At 43.4% G+C, this 19,435-nt stretch overlaps 1 protein-coding gene across 4 annotated transcripts in view; it reads left to right on the forward strand.

The window, feature by feature from the left end:
- Positions 1-19,435, forward strand: part of sptbn1 (spectrin, beta, non-erythrocytic 1) — a 343,630-nt gene that overhangs the window by 313,301 nt on the left and 10,894 nt on the right. For all 4 annotated transcript variants that reach the window (XM_070889548.1, XM_070889549.1, XM_070889550.1 and 1 more), the window contains 7 exons: positions 4,606-4,980; positions 7,254-7,498; positions 8,938-9,076; positions 9,630-9,714; positions 10,013-10,209; positions 11,485-11,594; positions 14,923-14,986. In XM_070889548.1, coding sequence (XP_070745649.1) covers positions 4,606-4,980; positions 7,254-7,498; positions 8,938-9,076; positions 9,630-9,714; positions 10,013-10,209; positions 11,485-11,594; positions 14,923-14,986 — 1,215 coding nt within the window. The remainder of the gene's footprint in view (positions 1-4,605; positions 4,981-7,253; positions 7,499-8,937; positions 9,077-9,629; positions 9,715-10,012; positions 10,210-11,484; positions 11,595-14,922; positions 14,987-19,435) is intronic.

Consider the following 19,435-nt stretch of genomic DNA (forward strand, 5'->3'; position numbering starts at 1 on the left):
CGTTACATCCTCGAAGAATTCCAGCAAATTTGTCAAACATGACTTCCCCTTCATAAATTCATGCTGACTTCCCTGACCAAATTTTGCTTTTCCAAATGCCCTGTTACTGCTTCTTTAATAATGGACTCCAACATTTTCCCAGCCACAGATGTTAGGCTAACTGGTCTATAGATTCCTGCTTTTCCCACTGTGTTCTAATTGAAACAATGCTGACATTGATAGAGGTAGATACATCATTTCTACTGATTATAGTCTCTGAATTATTTAAAATATTAAAAATGATTTTCCCTCATAAAACTATGAATCACTTTTCCTGTCAAGATTGCTGTTTTACTTTACGAGGGAATCGCGGATGAGTTATATTAATATTCAGCAATATATTCCTTTCCTTGAGTGTCCTACTATAAGCCACCTTAGGCCAGGTCACAACTATTTGGGCAACAATTTTATCCAGTGCTGAAAGTGCCACGAGGTGACAGTGGAAAAATGGCAAAATACAGAAATTAATTTGAGTGTAATACTGAAACAACTTTTTATAAAATATATGTTTGATATCATAGACCTGAAAACATAGGTGTAGCTAAGTAATTTGTTGAATTTTCTGAAAGCAAGCAACCTTCTCAAACTCATCCACCTGCTTTTGTTTTCTACCTCATAGACACAGGAGCTCCATGACCAGGGAGGGGTTTGAGTGCAGTGTGGGCAGACCACCATATAAAAGACGAGGAGCCAGTTGGCGACTCGGCCATCTCTTTTTTTTTTTCCCTCCCAACTTTGAAAGATGTCTGACTACTAAGCAGATCTTCAGCCCCTTACTGTGACAACTATCCCCATGCTCCTTATTTTTTTTCTCTTCCCACCCCGTCCTACAGACCAACTTTTGGACCTTTTCTCCTTCGCTTCACTCGTCCCCATCCACAAAGAATCAAAATGGATCCAGGGAAACTGGTTCTCTCACACCACCATCACTAATCATCCTCCTCCCCCGTCCTACTCCTCTCATTCTCTCTCTCCCCTTCCTGTCTTCTGACCATCACTCCTTCCTTTCTCCTTACCCCCCTCCCCTAGCATCACACACTCCTTTCTCCCACTCTCTGTCGACCCATCTAACATCTGTCGTCTCCTCCTTATCCTCCCCCATCCCTCCACCTCTTTTCCCCCCCCACCGCCCCATGCCTCCACCTCTCCCTCCCCCATGCCTCCACCTCTCCCTCCCCCATGCCTCCACCTCTCCCTCCCCCATGCCTCCACCTCTCCCTCCCCCATGCCTCCACCTCTCCCTCCCCCATGCCTCCACCTCTCCCTCCCCCATGCCTCCACCTCTCCCTCCCCCATGCCTCCACCTCTCCCTCCCCCATGCCTCCACCTCTCCCTCCCCCATGCCTCCACCTCTCCCTCCCCCATCCCTCCACCTCTCCCTCCCCCATCCCTCCACCTCTCCCTCCCCCATCCCTCCACCTCTCCCTCCCCCATCCCTCCACCTCTCCCTCACCCATCCCTCCACCTCTCCCTCCCCCATCCCTCCACCTCTCCCTCCCCCATCTCTCCACCTCTCCCTCCCCATCTCTCCACCTCTCCCTCCCCCATCCCTCCCCCATCCCTCCACCTCTCCCTTCCCCCTCTCCCTTCCCCCATCCCTCCACCTCTCCCTCCCCCATCCCTCCACCTCTCCCTCCCCCATCCCTCCACCTCTCCCTCCCCCATCCCTCCACCTCTCCCTCCCCCATCCCTCCACCTCCCCCATCCCTCCACCTCTCCCTCCCCCATCCCTCCACCTCTCCCTCCCCCATCCCTCCACCTCTCCCTCCCCCATCCCTCCACCTCTCCCTCCCCCATCCCTCCACCTCTCCCTCCCCCATCCCTCCACCTCTCCCTCCCCCATCCCTCCACCTCTCCCTCCCCCATCCCATTCCAATTAAATACTGGAACGACCAAAGCCATTGTCTTCAGTCCCCGCCATGAACTCCGTTTCCACCGTCCCTCTCCCTGGCCACTGTCTGAGGTTGAACCAGACCATTCACAAATTTGCTGAGCCTCCGACCTCCCATCCTCACCTTCACCAAGCCCGCATAATTCAACTTCCATAACATCGCCTGTCTCTACCTGTGGCTCAGCTCATCTGCTGAAACTATCGTCCATGCCTTTGTTACCTCTAGACATGCCTATTCCACTGATCTCCTAGCCAGCCTCTCACCTTGCACCCTCCGTAAACTTGAGCTCATCCAAAACTCTGCTACCTGTATCCTACCTTGCACCAATCCAGTTCACTCATCACCCCTGTGCTCGCTGACCTACATTGGCTCCTGGTCTAGCAATGTCTTGATTTTGAAATTCTGATACTTGTTTTCAAATTTCTCCAGGGCCTCGCCCCTCCCTATCTCTGTAACTTCCTCCAACCCTCCAAGATCTCTGCGCTCCTCCAATTTTGGCCTCTTGCCCATTCCTGATTTTCTTTGCTCCGCCATTGATGCCGTGACTTCAGCTGCCAAGACTGTAAACTCTGGAATTTCCTCCCTAAACCTTTCCACCTCTCTACTTCTCTTTCCTCCTTTAAGATGCTCCTTAACATCTACCTCACTGGCAAAGCTTTTAGTCACCTCTCTTAGGGATCAAGTTTTGGCCTGAGTTGCTCCTATTTTTTTTTGAGCAACTGGTTTAGAATGGAGTATCTTAGAAATTGCAATTCTCGGCATTTAGTTTGCTCCAGTTCTAGTCAGTTAGAACAGTTTCATTTTGGAACAGATTTCTTTTTCAGAAGGGGGCGTGTCTGGCCACTTATGCCTGTTTTGAAAGTTTAGGCAGTGAAAACTTACTCCAAACTAACTTAGAATGAGTAAGTGTAGATTTTTGTATGCTCAGAAAAACCTTGCTTACTTAGAAAATCCGGCGTAAGGAAGAGAGATGGGGGTGGGGAAAGGGAAGTTTACAAACATGAAACACATCACTTTTACAGATAAAGAGCCATAATCAATAATAAATGATAAATAAATCAATAAATCAATCAAAAAAATAAAAAATAAAAACATTTTAATCAATAAATAAAAACTTAAGTTTCTACTCACCGACTGCAGCACCGGGAGCCCTCCAAAGTGTGCTGGGACGGGGACCCCCCGAGTGTGTGTCTCTGTCTCTGTCAGTGTTTCTCTCTCTGTCAGTGTCTGTGTTTCTGACAGTGAGGGGGGGTGGGGGAGAGGAAGGAGGGAGGAGAGAGAGGGAGGGGGTGGGAAGAGAGGGAGGGGGAGGCTGAATGGGCCCGACCAACGAGAGGAAGCCGGGCCGAAGACTTTGGGCGTGGCCCGCCCCCAGCAAGATGCCGCGTGGGCTGGCCCCGCTGAAGACGTGAAGAGGGAGCGGAGCGGGAGCTGGGGGGGAGTGGCAGGCAGCGGAGCGGGAGCTGGGGGGGGAGCGGCAGGCAGCGGAGCGGGAGCTGGGGGGGGGGGCGTCAGGCAGCGGAGCTGGGGGGGGGGGGCGGGGGGAAGAGCGTCAAGCAGGGGATGGGGGGGGAAAGCGCGCCAGGCAGCGAAGCGGGAACTTGGGGGGGGGGGAGGGGAGCGTCAGGCAGCGGAGCGGGAGCTGGGTGCGGGGGGGTGGAGCGTCAGGCAGCGGAGCGGGAGCTGTGGGAGGAGGGGGGAGCATCAGGCAGCGGAGTGGGAGCTCGGGGGGGGGGGATCGTCAGGCAGCGGGAGCTGTGGGGGGGAGGGGGGGGAAAGAGCGTCAGGCAGCGGAGCGGGAGCTGGGGGTGGGGGAGGGGGAGAGTGGCAGACAGCGGCGGGGGGGGGGGTGCGGGTGAGAGCCAGAGGGAGTGTGAGCTGAACAGCGCGGGGAGCCGGAGCCCACAGCCAAAGCAGGAGCTGGAGGAGGGAGGTGCAATCTGATTTTCACCGCCCCAGTGAGCCCATTCGGCCAGGGCTAGGGGCGGCATGCTTCGGGCCCCTCCCACACAGTTTTGGGCGCCTGGAGCTACTGCACATGCACGCACACTAGCGCGCATGTGCAGAGGTCCCGGCACTGTTTTAGGCGCGGCCCGAAACTTGACCCCATAATATCTCCTTATGTGGCTGTGTCAATTTTTTTTGATAATCACTCCTGTGAAGCTCCTTGAGATGTTTTACTACATTAAAGGCGCTATATAAATACAAGTTGTTATTGTTATGTTGTAGCACTTCAGGTTTGCGTTGCTCAGCATGTTGTGCAGAGAAATTCTTGTGCTGTAACTATCTTAACTTTTTGCTTCCCAAATTGCGGTATATATTGCTATTTAACTATAAATAATATAACATCTTGCAGTTATATAGCACCTTTAATATATAAAAACATCCTACGTGCTTCACAAAGTATTATAGAAAAATAAAGACAGAATATAGGAATTTTAAAATTGTGACTGAATTATATCTGCATGCCCTGGTCCACTCATCCCCAGCCCTCCAACCCAGCTGCACCTGAAAACTGCACTTGGTATCAACTCCTCATGTACAGCACCACAGGAGGGCAACTAGTGTTTTATTAAAATGTATTGAGTTTTATTTAAAATGTTAGTTTGAGCTAAGCAACTAAATCAAAAAACATACTCTGTTCTTCTTGATTTAATGTGTTATTTCTTTTCAGATGCTACAAGAGAGGTTCCGTGAATTTGCCCGTGATACTGGTAACATTGGTCAGGAGCGTGTCGACAGTGTGAATCATATGGCAGATGAGCTGATCAATTCTGGACATTCTGATGCTGCCACAATTGCTGAATGGAAAGATGGACTCAATGAGGCTTGGGCAGATCTCCTTGAGCTTATTGACACCAGAACACAGATTCTGGCAGCCTCTTACGAACTGCACAAATTTTACCATGATGCTAAGGAGATCCTTGGACGAATTCAAGACAAGCACAAGAAGCTTCCAGAGGAGCTAGGGCGAGATCAGAACACTGTGGAAGCATTGCAGAGAATGCATACAACATTTGAACATGACATTCAGGCTCTTGGTACTCAGGTAGTATATCAAACATTCTCATTACAGTTAATAAGATGACAGCCATAGCTTGGGTTTGTTACCTTTTTAATGGAATCTTCTATAACCCATAATACGATTGCAAATTTATTTTTCCATTACTGGGCCTTCATAGTCAAGGTGGTCTTACTAATGCTTTTGAAGATCATTACACAATGGTACTGTATGCCACATTTTATTTAAAAAATAGATTTAGTTTCTTGTCTTCCTTTCTAATCTCCCAGTTGGCATAGAAAGTCCAGCCCAGATGTCCATTCGGAAAACCTGTTGCAAGATCTCTGCCAGCCGCTTGATAACTGAGGATGAGAATTATGCTTTTTTAATTAAAAAGGGTATTTCTCTTCTTCCTTCTATCGACCTGTATCCCCAGGCAAAGCAGTGAGTGGGTAACCTGCTCCAGAACACTCCCAGTGCCACTTTGAAATTGGAAGCGAGGAGCTATACAAGATTGATTCCCTTTGATTTTTTTCCCCACCTTCTGTGGGGGAACAGCAGGCCTCCACTCAACATCTTGTCATGACTGTATGGCAGGAGTTGATGCCTCGCTGTGCAGGATCGCAAGCGGAAACCTGCAAACTACTACCCTGTGGATCACAACATTTTAATCACCTTTATCATCCAAACATTATTCTGCAGCCACACATACAATGACGATTAAGCTGTCTTGTGTTAAATTAAAAAAAAAAAGAAAAGATCTGTTAATTATTATGGTGGAAAATTAATTTCATTTTCTCCAAGAATAATTTTGCTACTCTCTGAAAGTGTTCTCCTTAGTAATTCTAAATTGTTGTATACCTTTTACTGGAATGAAAAATTAGAATCGGAGGTTATTCTGTTTTTTCTTCTCAATCTTACAGGAATTGCTACCTTGTAAATAATGGGGCTGAATTCGAGGCCCCTACGGGTGCGTACGAGGTGCACGTATGCCCATAGGGGCCGTGCAAGTTCCGGGTTTAGGCATGCTCTGGATATGCGCCAAAACCCGGAACTTGCGATCCTCTTGACAGATTGTACAAATCTGAAGTAAATGGACATTCGCTGGTGGAGCGATGGGCTATTTGCCCAACTTCTGCCCAGGGGATGTCCATGAAATTCTTACGCCTGATAAAAGCAGACGTAAGACTTTTAAAGGACAGAAAAATGCATTTCTCTCAATAATTTAAACATTTAAAAACCTGTGATAAGTTAAGTTTATTTATAGACCCTTTAAAATATGTAAATTTTTCAAAAAATAACATTTTTGTTTTAAATAATTAATTAAATTCCATTTTGCTTAATTTTAAATATGATGTTTTTTAAAATTTATTTTAAGTGTTCGTGTATTTTGAGGGGTATTCCCATTCATACTTATGGTGATTCTGTAGAAACGGAACTCACCACAAGTATGAATGGGAATACCCGTACTTTGATTGGTTGGGCTGGTCCACGTGATCCCAGGGCTGCTTGCAAAATGCCTGCGCCCCTGGGATACACGTAGAGGCCCAGGACCGCAAGTCGTCGAACCTCCCAGACTGCCAGGTAAGTTTCTAGATTTATTTTCAGGTCGGTTGCATCCGTCCGCAGGAAACCTCCAACTGCAATTTTTGCACCATAATTTTTGACTCAACAGTCTTTTAATTATTTTTTCGACCAAAATTAATCAAACATAGTTGCACCTTTTTAAGAAATGCAGGTAATGGTTGTAAAATGTATCCTGAATATAAATCTGAAGGTTAGAAAGTTTAGACTGGTAGGGAGGGCTGGGGGGGGATTAGAACAATCTTATAGATGATTAAGTAACGTACTTTAAATGGAGTTCATGGGTATTACTTTCATAGTGCCTGTTTCCTCGCATTGAAAGAATAGAGCTTTTGAACATACAGGGAAATGAGAGCTACAAAATCGAGTAATGCCAGCTGTGGCGATGTTAAACCAGTGAAACTTTTCTTTTCTTTTTCTGGATTCTTTAAAAGAAAAAGGTATAATCTAGCATTATATATAAGATATGGGATTTACATAAATTGTCATAATTGAAATCTGTGGAAAAATACAGTGCTTTTAACATTAACATTACAACACGATCAGTACATATAACTTAAAATGCTGTTATTAGATTGCTTGCTTCACATCACTCAAAACCACTTTAATTTGTAATTGATTTTGTTAGCCTTTGCATAGTTGTTGGGTTAGAAGCATTATAGTATCTAAGTGAAGCTAATGGGGGCAAGAAAGAATAAATGATTATGGTACAATGCTGATATATTGCTATGTTATAGGTAAGGCAGCTGCAGGAGGACGCTGCTCGTCTCCAGGCTGCTTATGCTGGTGACAAGGCTGATGACATTCAGAAACGTGAAGCAGATGTTTTGGAGGCATGGAAAACACTTCTTGATGCATGTGAGGCTCGGCGGGCAAAGCTTTTTGACACTGGTGACAAGTTCCGCTTCTTTAGCATGGTGCGTGATCTGATGCTTTGGATGGAAGATGTTATTCGGCAAATTGAGACCCAGGAGAAACCAAGGTAAAATTAGTGTGCCAAGTTAAGGGAGGGAAAGAGAGAGAATAGTTAATAATGATTACCTTGTATTTTTTTGTGGGCATGTTACATCATCATCATCATCATCATAGGCAGTCCCTCGAAATCGAGGAAGACTTACTTCCACTCAGAGTTCTTGGGTGACTGAACAGTCTAATACGGGAATTACAGTCTCTGTCACAGGTGGGACAGACAGTCGTTGAAGGAAAGGGTGGGTGGGAGTCTGGTTTGCCGCACGCTCCTTCCGCTGCCTGCTCTCGGCGACGAGACTTGAGGTGCTCAGCGCCCTCCTGGATGCTCTTCCTCCACTTAGGGCGCTCTTTGGCCAGGGACTCCCAGGTGTCGGTGGGAATGTTGCATTTTATCAAGGAGGCTTTGAGGGCGTCCTTGAAATGTTTTCACTGCCCACCTGGAGCTCGCTTGCCATGTAGGAGTTCCGAGTAGAGCGCTTGCTTTGCCCGCACCGTCATCGTTGCCCGGGAACTTAGATGCTTCGATGTCGACATCGCCGCCCTAAGTGAGACCCGGCGGGCAGGGGAAGGCCAGCTCAAAGAACAAGATGGAGGTTATACTTTCTTCTGGAAAGGCAAACCAGAGGAAGAATGCCGCCTCCATGGAGTCGGTTTTGCCATCAAGAACGAGCTGGTCGACCGCCTCAGACTCCCCCTGCAGGATTAGCGAACGTCTCATGACTCCAACTCATCCGAATCCAGAACCAGTGCGCCACAGTCATCAGCGCGTTCGACGCAACAGATGAGGCCGAAGACGGATTTTATTCCAACCTCGAACAATCCCTGTCCCACGTCCCTACGGACGACAAACTGATCCTCCTCGGCGACTTCAACGCCAGAGTCGGTAAGGACACAGACCTCTGGGGAGGCGTGATCGGCATGTTACATAGGATTACAATGGATATACAGCACAGAAACAGGCCATTTGGCCTAACTTGTTCATGCTCCACTCGAGCCTCCTCCTGTCTTTCCTCATCTAAATCTATCAGCATAACCCTCTATTCCCTTCTCCCTCATATGCTTGTCTAGCCTCCCCTTAAATGCATCTATACTATTCACTTCAACCACATTCTCACCAGTCTTTGAGTAAAGAAGTTTCTTCTGAATTCCCTATTTGATTTCTTGGTGATTATCTTCTATTGATGGTCTCTAGTTATGCTATTCTCTCTGTATCCACTCCATCAAAATCTTTCATAATTTTAAAGATCTCTATTAGGTCATTCCTGAGCCTTTTTATCCAAGAGAAAAGAGACACAGTCATGTTCTGTGACCTTGTCAGCCATCTCTTCCAGTATTTGTCAATTTTTGGCTGAATATACGCCTGTGAAGTGCCTTGGGACGTTTTATTATGTTAAAAGTGCTATACAATTGCAAGTTGTTTATAATTATAGTATATATTTTATCTTCTTCCAGAGATGTTTCGTCAGTGGAATTGCTAATGAACAATCACCAAGGCATCAAGGCTGAAATTGATGCCCGTAATGACAGTTTTACAACGTGCATTGAACTTGGCAAGTCTCTCCTGGCAAGAAAGCACTATGCATCAGAAGAGGTAGCATTTCCTTTATCAACAAATCTGCTCAGCCTTGACGTTAGGACTGCTGGACGCATTTTTAATTGTTGCATTTTGTCAGCTTTCATTATGTTTGAATGGTCCAGTCACTATAAATAGAAACAATAAAAACAGATTACGAAGTTTTACTGGATTATTGGAACAGGAGAGAATTTGAGTTTTGTTAATACTGTTTGAGAATTTTTGAACTTATGAAGATGTGACAAAGATCAGTTTTGGGGACTGGAATACTTTCTACTTTGGACACTGAATGTGTGTGAAGTACTCCCAAGTGTAAAATACTGCGAGATGCAGAGTAAAAAGGTTCTAATTTCAGGGTATGTTTGTAGAAATGTTTCACGATGCATGTTTAAGGAGAAGATGACTGAACTTTTATTACGTTCAATATTTTCATAGCTGTTTACCTCAATTTCCAAATGAATGCTTCATGATTGTAGGTACTTAGTTGTAAGATGAAGGAGAGAGGCCATGTTAAATGAAACAGTAAAGATTATCCTACCTCTACTCAACTTAATTTTCTGTTCACGTACAGATTAAGGAGAAGTTGTTGCAGCTAACGGATAAGAGGAAAGAAATGATTGACAAATGGGAGGATAGATGGGAGTGGCTCAGACTAGGTAAATGTACTTACTATTCCTACTGCACAACAGAAATCCTATTGAACAAAGCACATATTTTGCTGAACATGTAATGCACGTCTATTTTCCTACAATCAAGTTCTTTCTAGGAACTTTTTAGTCAATCTTTCTGACTACTTTGCAACCTTTTGATTGAGGCCTTACAATTTTTCCTGGGTGTTTTGTCTATGTGAGTTGCATCTGATGTTAATTGGAAATCTATGAATGTTATTGCTTTTCCACTGCATTTTATCTTTAATTTGTGAAGCTTCTTCTTGAATGTTGTTTCTTTGCATAGTTTTGGAAGTGCATCAGTTTGCCAGAGATGCAGGTGTGGCAGAAGCCTGGCTTTTAGGCCAAGAGCCATACCTGTCCAGTCGAGAATTGGGTCAGAGTGTGGATGAGGTGGAGAAACTGATTAAGAGGCATGAGGCATTTGAGAAATCAGCAGCTACATGGGACGAAAGGTTTTCAGCATTGGAGAGACTGACAACAGTGAGTATTTTTTTTTTTTAATTGCTTTGCAATCATGAAACAATAGGAGAACTGGATCTGCACTGACAACCTATGTTTTTATTAGCAACTGAAATTACTTGTCAGCTCAGCTTAGATGGTATCACTCACTTTTGGGTTAGAAGGTTAGGGGGTTGAATCAAACGCTTTAATTTAGACTGACTCCTGTCCTCTCGGAGGTACTTTTATTCAGATGGATGTTAAAAATCCCTTGGCAATTATTTGAAGAATAGCAGGACATTCTTCTGATATCCTACCCAACATTCATCCCTCAACCACACCATTAAAAAATCCACCTGCTTAACTAATTATTCACCTCATTGCTGTTTATGGGACATGGCTGGTGTAGACTGATTCTCTCATTTGTCCATGTAGCAATCACTGTATTCCAAAAGCAATTCATTGTGTGAAGCATTTTAAGAGGTTTCAATAACATGATAATGATATATAGATATAAATATAGGTAGTCATAAAATTGCTTTTGTGTTTTCATGATCTGAAGCTTAGCTTGTAACTATTTCATGAATCTGATTTTTGTGGAGTAATTTACAGAAAATAGCCATACAAAATAATTTATGCATGACAGGAGAAAAGTGGGCATCCAGCAGGAGGGAAAAAGAGAAACTGAAAGGTTGCCGGTAGATTGAAAGCATTGTCAAAGAGAAGGGATTTGGACTTTTAAAATTGTGGAGTGATGTGGCAAGTGTGGGGGCGGGGGGGACTTTCAGAGAATAGAGGCATAGGGAAAATGTGAAGTAAACCAATTTCCGAGGAGTGGAGCATGCTTGTGGGGCAAATATGGCTGGTAGAGATCCCTAAGTAAAGAGTGATGAATTTCAAGGTGAGGATGAGGATTTTGAAATCAATTCACTGAGGGACATTATAGCTTGATAAGGATGGAATGATGCAAGTGCAGGACTTTGTCCAAATATGGAAGTGAGAATGATGTTACAGAAGTCAAGCCTCAAGTTGATAAAGGTGTGGATTAGAGTTTTTGCAACAATGGGGCAGAGGCAGGCTCCTGAGATGATTATTTTATAAGTTCTGAAATTCTAATTTGGTCATGGAAAAAGCTTCTATCTTGACAATTTTCTGATGAATTATTTATGCTAAATGTATGAATTAATCACATTCTACATTGCACATAATACTCAAAACAAATTGAAGTTACAGAAAAATACTTTAAAACAAAATGAAACCGCTGCTTTAAGATTTGAGGTTTCACAAATGTAACAATTACACTCTTTATTCCTACAGCTAGAGTTGCTTGAAGTACGTAGGAGGCAGGAGGAGGAGGAGAGGAAGAGACAACCATCACCACAGCCAACCCCGCAGCCTTCCGACGAGTCTGAATCACTACAACAGTGGTAAGGCACTATAGGAGGCTTGAAATAAAACCTGTTGAAAAGCTTTAGCCCCTTAGAAAATAGTAGTTAGTCATACTATAACATACTAACTAGTTACCACGCTTACTATTGCAGGAGAATATGAGGAATGCTCAGAAGTTAAGAAGTTTGTAAATACGAGTGGGGGGAGACATTCTTTTTTGTTAATTTTAATGAAAAGTTATGTTCCCCTTTGTACTCAAGCTGACACTTTCACTAAAATTGACAAAAGACATTTCACCCCCTGATGTCCACTCTCGGAATAAGGGTGCAATTTGTTTTTTTATTTAAATTTGTTTTGTTTAAGCAGTGGCCAGTCGCTTCTGCAGATAATTTTCAAGTTTGGGTATCAGTCAGTGGCTTTATTCAGGCCCTTGGGAGTTATGGTTGAGGTGTTAATTGCATATTGAGCATTGCCTTGACTTTTAGCAGTCTGGCTTAGATGGTCTGAGCTTCTCATTGGGGCTTTCTCAGATCTTCCTGTTCAATAATGTATTTTAATAACATTGTCCCTCTCCAGCTATTGTGCCCCTCCTCAAAAAGCCCAACCTCAATCCCTCGCCCTTGCAAACTACTGCCCCTTCTCCAACTTCCCTTTACTCTGCTCTCCAAAGTGCTTGAATGTGCTATTGCCTCCCAAATCCATGTCCGTCCTTGATGAAACTCTGGCCCCGATATTGGTGATGAAACATAGAAACATAGAAAATAGGTGCAGGTGTAGGCCATTCGGCCCTTCAAGCATGCACCGCCATTCAACAAGATCATGGCTGATCATACAACTTCAGTACCCCATTCCTGCTTTCTCTCCAGGAGCAGGGGCGACTATCAGCGGCCGGGAAATATGGGCAAGTCAAAGGTCCTGCTGAATTTAATGGCAGGACCCCATTTGAGTTTTTTTTTTCCTCTGCGTTTCCTACCCAGCAACCAGTCCAATTGAGAGGCTGTTGCACAGGAATGCCTGCCATACAAGGCAGCGGACCAGAGAGATGGGGGGGGGCATCGGATCAGGGGGGTGTCGGCCGATTGCTGGGTGTGAAACATCGGATTGCAACGATGTCAGCTGATCATCGGGGTGAGGCATCGGGATCGCTGGGGTGGGGGCGGCCGATCGCAAGGAGGTAGAGATCGCGGTAGGTTAGCTTGGGGGGTTGCTGGGTGGAAGCACTCCTGCTTCTCCTGGTCCATAAGCCATACTGGAAAAGCACTTCCCTGCTGGATCCAGCAGTTCTTGGCTCCCTTTAGCTGCCAGGTTTCCCGAGCCCTGAGAAACGCACCCGCAGCCGTTGAATCTAATTAGCTGCTAAAATCTGAGGCACGCAGCCTCATTAACATATTCTAATTATCGACCAGCCTCGAGCAGATTACTCACCCGTCCCCTAACTTGCCCCAGTTAAACTGGAAGTAGGCGCGTTCATGCCAGATGGGTTGGGCTTCCCAGATTTAAGAATTTTACCATGCCCCACCCCTTCTGGAGTGCTGAGATTTCCCCCTCTCCAATCAGATTTCTGCAGCACCAAAACAGCCCTAATCAAAGTCACAAGTAACATCCTCTTTAATTATGACCATGATGCATCCTCCTTGACTTCTCTAGCCTTTTACAAAGCCGACCACACGATCTTCCTACCGCACCTCCTTTGTTGTTCAGGTTAGTGGCACTGTCCTTGCTTGGTTTCACTCTTATCTCCAACAATGCCGCCTTTTCCCACCCCTACAGCGTTGGCTCCGGCATCTCCCAAGCGTCTTATCCTTGGCACTCTTATCTTCCTCATCCATATGCTGTCTCTTGGTAACATCACCTGTGATGATGGAGTCAACCTCCACATGGACACTGATGACACATGGTTCCCTGCTCCACCAATCACTCTACTGTCTGTGTTGTCAGAATGCATCTCCAACATCCAGTCTTAGATGTTTAGTTCAAACATTGGGAATGGCCATTGACACAAACTCTGTACCACCAATTCCTTGGCCACTGTCTCAGGCTGAACCAGACTGTTCACAACCTCAGAGTCATATTCAACCCCAAACTGAGCTTTCAACCCCATATCCTCTCAATCATGCAGAGCACCTACTTTCACCTCCATAACATCGCCCGTCATCAGCCTTAACCCTCATCCCTGCCAAGATTCGACAATACCAATGATCTCCTGGCCGGCCTCCAATCCTGCAAACTCCATCCTCTGTAAACTTGATCTCATCTAAACTCTGCTGTTCATATCTTCTCGCACCTTAAATCCTACTTGCCCATCACCTATAGTGCCTCCTTCCTGGTCCCCCAACACCTCAAATTTAAAATTCTCATCCTGGTGTTTAAATCCCTTCCTAATTCTGAAATCTTCTCCAACCCTACAACTTCCCCCATGAACTCTCCAGTTCTGGTCTCTTGTATCCCCTCTCCCTTCACTCCACTATTGGCAGCCATGCCTTTAGCCACCTAGGCCCTAAGCTTTGGAACCCCTCTGTCTCTACACCTGCCTCTTCCTTTAAGACCCTCCTTAAAACCCATCTCCTTGATCGAGTTTTTTCTTAGCCCTCCTAATAATGCCTTTATTTGGCATCCATTTTGTTCTGATTATGCTTCTGTGAAGCACCCTGGGATGCTTTTCCATGTTAAAGTCACTCTATAAATCCAAACTGTGTAGCAAATTGAACAAAACAGTGCACCTTTTATCCCCTATCTAACATACTCAGCAGTATGTTGATGTTTAATATCTGACAAAAGCATTTCTCCAAAAAAGTACATAGGATATCCACATTCAATCCTAGTCTTGACTGGAATTCATACGTGTGGTAAGCCTCCCCAGTCGAAGTATCAGCTGTGGCTCATTTGGGAGCACTCTGGCCTCTACGCCCGACACTCCAGTGCAGTCCTAAGGGAGTGCTGCACTGTTGAAGGTGCCATCTTTCGAGTGGACATAAAGGATCCCATGACACTATTTTGAAAAAGAGCAGGAGAGTTATCCCCGGTGTCCTGGCCAATATTTATGCCTCACCTAACATCACTAATCCAGATTATCTGGTCATCATCACATTGCTGTTTGTGGGAGCTTGCTGTGTGCAAATTGGCTGCCGCATTTCCTATATCACAATAGTGACGACACTTCAAAAGTACTTCATTGGCTGTAAAGCACTTTGAGACATCCTGAGGTCATCTCAAAACACATTATAAATGCAAATCTTTTCTTTCAGAATGAATATAAAAGGATAAGGGAAGAGAACTTCACTTCACAGTCAGAAAGTTTTGATTGTGCGTGGCTGTTCAATAACGTGTATCCTGTCACATGAGACTTTTCCTTCTGTTTTTTTCCAGGGAAGGGGCTAGAGAAGAACACATCTCTCAGAATGGATTACCATCAGACCAGGAGCCTCCACGGGTTAGTTACCGCTCCCAAAACTACCAAATCTACAAAAACTTTCAGAACAGACGAGCTGGCAATGAATGGGCCCGATCTGGATTGTGAAATCCAACCCAGGCAGAATGAAAATAAATCTACCTTCTTATACTAACCCATGCATTCATTCCCATTTAACGGCTGCTTTTTTCACCTGCTTTATTTATTCAAATCAGTTTCTTTCATGGAAGATCGAGTTGAAAAGTATCCATCCATCTCAAGAATTCATACTGCTTTTGATCTTCTGTCATATTTAATGGTCAGCAAGTTATTTTGGCAGCCTTGCATGAGAAGAGCAGCAGAAACCTAACATTTTATGTGGAAATTAAAGCTTTCAAGTAGATATGCTCCGTGATTAGTCCAAGAGCTCATCCCTGATGCAAGCAGATTTTTTTATTACAATTATAGGGATTATAAATAATTCATGAGACACAATAGCTCCTGTGTCACTGGAACAGGTGAAAGTTTTGTTTGTGATGGGCAGCCATCCAAGCTTGAATGGTCGAGATGTGGGAAAGTATAAATATTCTGGAGTTTTCTTTGACTACAATAGAAGATTAGGGAGGGTTTTGTTTGATTACAATGGACGATTAGGGAGGATTTAGCCATAACTTTCCTTCAAAAGATTAAATAGCTTGTATGGAGTCCATAAAAGGGCAGATTGTACATAGCCTACAGAAGGAATGAGTTTTTGTTCTGTGTTTTATGTCATGTAACTGAATTTCCGGCATCCATTAGATTAACAAAAGGTACTAATTCAAGGTAGTGTGAATTTGAAAAAGATTGTTTCGCAACCTGGAACATTATTCACCTCTCGCAGTAAAAACGTGGCTCCTAGTTAAGATTGGTAACTGTCAATTCTGTGTTCCCGGGGAAACGTGAGCACACTTGCATAAACAGATTGGGGAGCTGACATCACCAGGTTCTACAAGGTCAGTTCATTTTAATCACTTTTTACAGGTGCTCCTTGCAAAGCTTGAGCCTCGCATATGAAGTCTAATGAAGTGGGGGGTGGGGTGGGTGGGGTGATGAATGAATCCAGAGCACGAGGCCTTTAAAGAACTGTTGTTTAAAAATAAAGGGATGCAACCACTTAAAGTTAATAAAAATGTTGAAGCCTTATTAAGGTTTTGAAATTATCACCGTAGTTTTCAGCCTTTGCAGTGCTGTTATTGGGGGTGGGGGCAGGGGAGGAGGGAAGAGAATTGACTGGTGAGGTTATATGGTCAGACTATGTAACGTAGAGGCACAAAACAAAATCTGGGCAAAAAGAAAAGTGCCGCTGCCCCCAACCCTTGGAATTGATGGCTGCGAAATGGATGTTCTGCTGCGTGAAGCAGGCGTAAGGAAAGTTGTCCTATTTGGCACTCCAGTGCACCCTCCCCAGTGTGTGGCAGTGTATCATGTCTGGCAGGAGGTAGTAGCCAAACTGAACATTGTCTCCAGTGCCTGAAGGATCTGGAAACAGATACATGAGAAGACAGCACACCAAGAATGTGCCATGGTGAGACTACTCAACAGTACCATGAACCAGGTTAGATGACACATGCCATAACGTGTAGCCTGTTCCACTTTTACTGCTGGCCCATCAAGCCCTCACAAAATCTTACCAGTTCTTTTATAGCATCTCTTGCATATCTCAATAGGAAAGATAGTCAAAATGGCGCTTACAATTGAAAGCCTTGCCACACTTTCATCTTCCATGGCCTTCAGGTTGCACTTCAGAAAATGCACCAATGTGGTAATATTGAGTATGTGTGTCATGGTTTTCAGTGGGAAAGAAGATTAAGAAAACCTGGCCATTCTGACCAGTTACCTTTTGATTCAGACACAACCTGATATTACAGTGCTGATCAGTAGTGGGCCATAGGTATACCAATTGAGGATAGTAGTGATCATGACAAAGCTCTGTCCTGCTGACTTGTAACAAGGTGAGTCACTTGTCCCCATTGGCAGGCAGGTGTGTCACAGTCTACAGGATGAATTGGGCCTTCGGATCTGCCTGGCATATTCCCTCTTTCATCTCGTACCACCTCAACCATGAAACAATATTTATTTGAAGTGTTTTAAAAGCAAGCTTACGTGGAAAAAGTTTATTAAAAAAACAGCAGCCAATGGTTTTCAAAAAATTAATACAAATCAGAAATATGCAAAATGTTCAACAAACTGAACTATAAAAGTACTATAAACATTACAAAATAGACCCTTCCAAAGGGTACTTTATGTTCCTGCACCCATGAAGCTTCCCTTACTCCTATTCCAAATGAGGCCAACAGAGGAAAAAAGAGTAAACCTCGCAGAAATACCACTGAATTGTGCTAGGCGTCCATTTAAATCTAATTTTCATGAAATCTATGGTCTTAATGAGGTTCACGTAGGAAATGGGTACAAGCACTTCAGCTCTCTTTTTATATTTAAAAAAAATATAGAGAGGAACTGAATTGCAGGCCGAAAAGGAATTGGAGCTGAGCCTGCTCCCTTTGGACCATTTGTGCAGCTGCTCTCCTGGTGCACAGTACTGTATAGTGTTTTTTTCAGACTGGATCATCATATGCCTACATTAGCAGAGTTTTTTTTATACTAGTCATGGACAATAAGACCATATTATTGCATTTTCAAGATATCTAAGAGTACTACTTGTGGGTATTAAAAAAAAGCTTCATTCTCTATACAGTTGTTTGTTTACCTAGGGTGGATTAGAGAGGTTTATTTAAAGTATTAGATTGGATGTACACCTGCAAGGAGACGTTGGATAGATAAATTACTACAAGCAATTGCTATAATTGTATAATACTGGGTTGCCCTTATCTCAGGTTTATTCTTTAATACCAGTCACAAGAGGACTCATGAATTATACTTGTAAACCTCAATTATGAACAGTTTTAAAATGAATATTGAATTTTTGTCTTCATCAAATTGATTTATGATACTTTATTAATAGTTCAGTGGCTGTCTCAGATGTGATGGCAGTGGCTGTTATTCCCCTGTTGTCATACCATGAACTGACATGCTTGTTGAGAGTCTGGGCAGAGAGACCAAAACTACTGCAACTGGAGCACTGAGTTGAGGGGTGACTACAAATTATTTTTAAGAACATACTAATCTCCCCAGTAGGCAGTCTTTTTACACTTTAGAGGTGTAAAAGGAATATTCACATGAGGTGATATCAAATGAATACATTTTATTTCTGACTGGTGTTGAAGTCCGGGGAAAGCAAGATTCAGCACTTAGCACTTCTACTTATTCATAAATTATTCTGGAGAAGAGATTTGGTCATTGTTTTGGCTATTCCAAAGTCTTAGGTGGCTTTTAGAATTCTTCTGATTGTGATTTTTAACTTAGTATCTTGAGTTTTCAAGTAAAAGGTCGTAAGTTTTTACTTTAGGAAAGCAAAGGGGTTATACTGTACAAGGGGGTTAATTTCAGTCAAAAAGTGGCTTCCTACATTCTATTTACACCAACTCCTTTTGCTAATGGTGAATGGAGGAAAATTTGTCCCAAGTAGTTTACTCCAAATGCAAGACACTAGGCACTAACATGTAAACACATATGCTGAGAAGGATTTATTAACAAATTATTAGCATGTTTAGAAGCTACTAATTCAGCCTATATCATCAAGGCCCTATTTTACATGCAAATAACAAAGTCTACAGGCAGCACATTGACATCACTAAACAGTGCCCAGAGCTATTAATGTATTTCTTTCTAACCAAGTATTACAGAGCGACAGAACTAGGTGTAAACCTTTTTCTGTTGATGTTGAATAGCAAAGACTAAAACTTAAATTTTGTGTATATTTACTGTGATGGTACTTGTAGTAGTTTATTTTGTAGATGTAATGGAGTTACCATGTTGAGTTATGTTCCTACTCTGCAGTGTAGTTAAATTACAGATGATTTCTTAGCACTTTCCTATAAACTGATTCAAATTAAATAGTCAGTATTCTTTACTTCTCTGCATTTCTTGTACCATTTTCTAGTCTGTACCTTGTAGTGATGCTTATTGCAATATTAATATTTTGTGTTTTTTTTCTGCACTGGTGGTGATGGACTGCATACCAGTACTGGAACTCTGCTTTGGTGAATGGTTCATAAAGCACTGTATGATGACAAATGTCCCATGTGTTGACAATTTTATTTAATGAGTTGTGTTGAGGCCTAAAAATTGTGGTAACAAAAATTAATCTGTAGCAGCATTTAGACTCTTGTTTAATAGCAATAAGACAAAAACACTATTTTAAATTAATTGAACTTCTAACTAATGAGCTGTAACTTACTCTAAATTTTTATGTGTCAAAATCAGTCCATTCTCAAACATTAAAAGTGGTTATTATTCATGTCTGGGTTTGATCTTAATGATCTTAAGCAGCTTGCTGGATCAAATACATGTATAATTTTCCTATACCCCTTAAATAATGTTTATTGGAATTAG

Source organism: Pristiophorus japonicus, chromosome 9, assembly GCF_044704955.1.
Source record: "Pristiophorus japonicus isolate sPriJap1 chromosome 9, sPriJap1.hap1, whole genome shotgun sequence".
Classification (NCBI taxonomy): Eukaryota; Metazoa; Chordata; class Chondrichthyes; family Pristiophoridae; genus Pristiophorus; species Pristiophorus japonicus.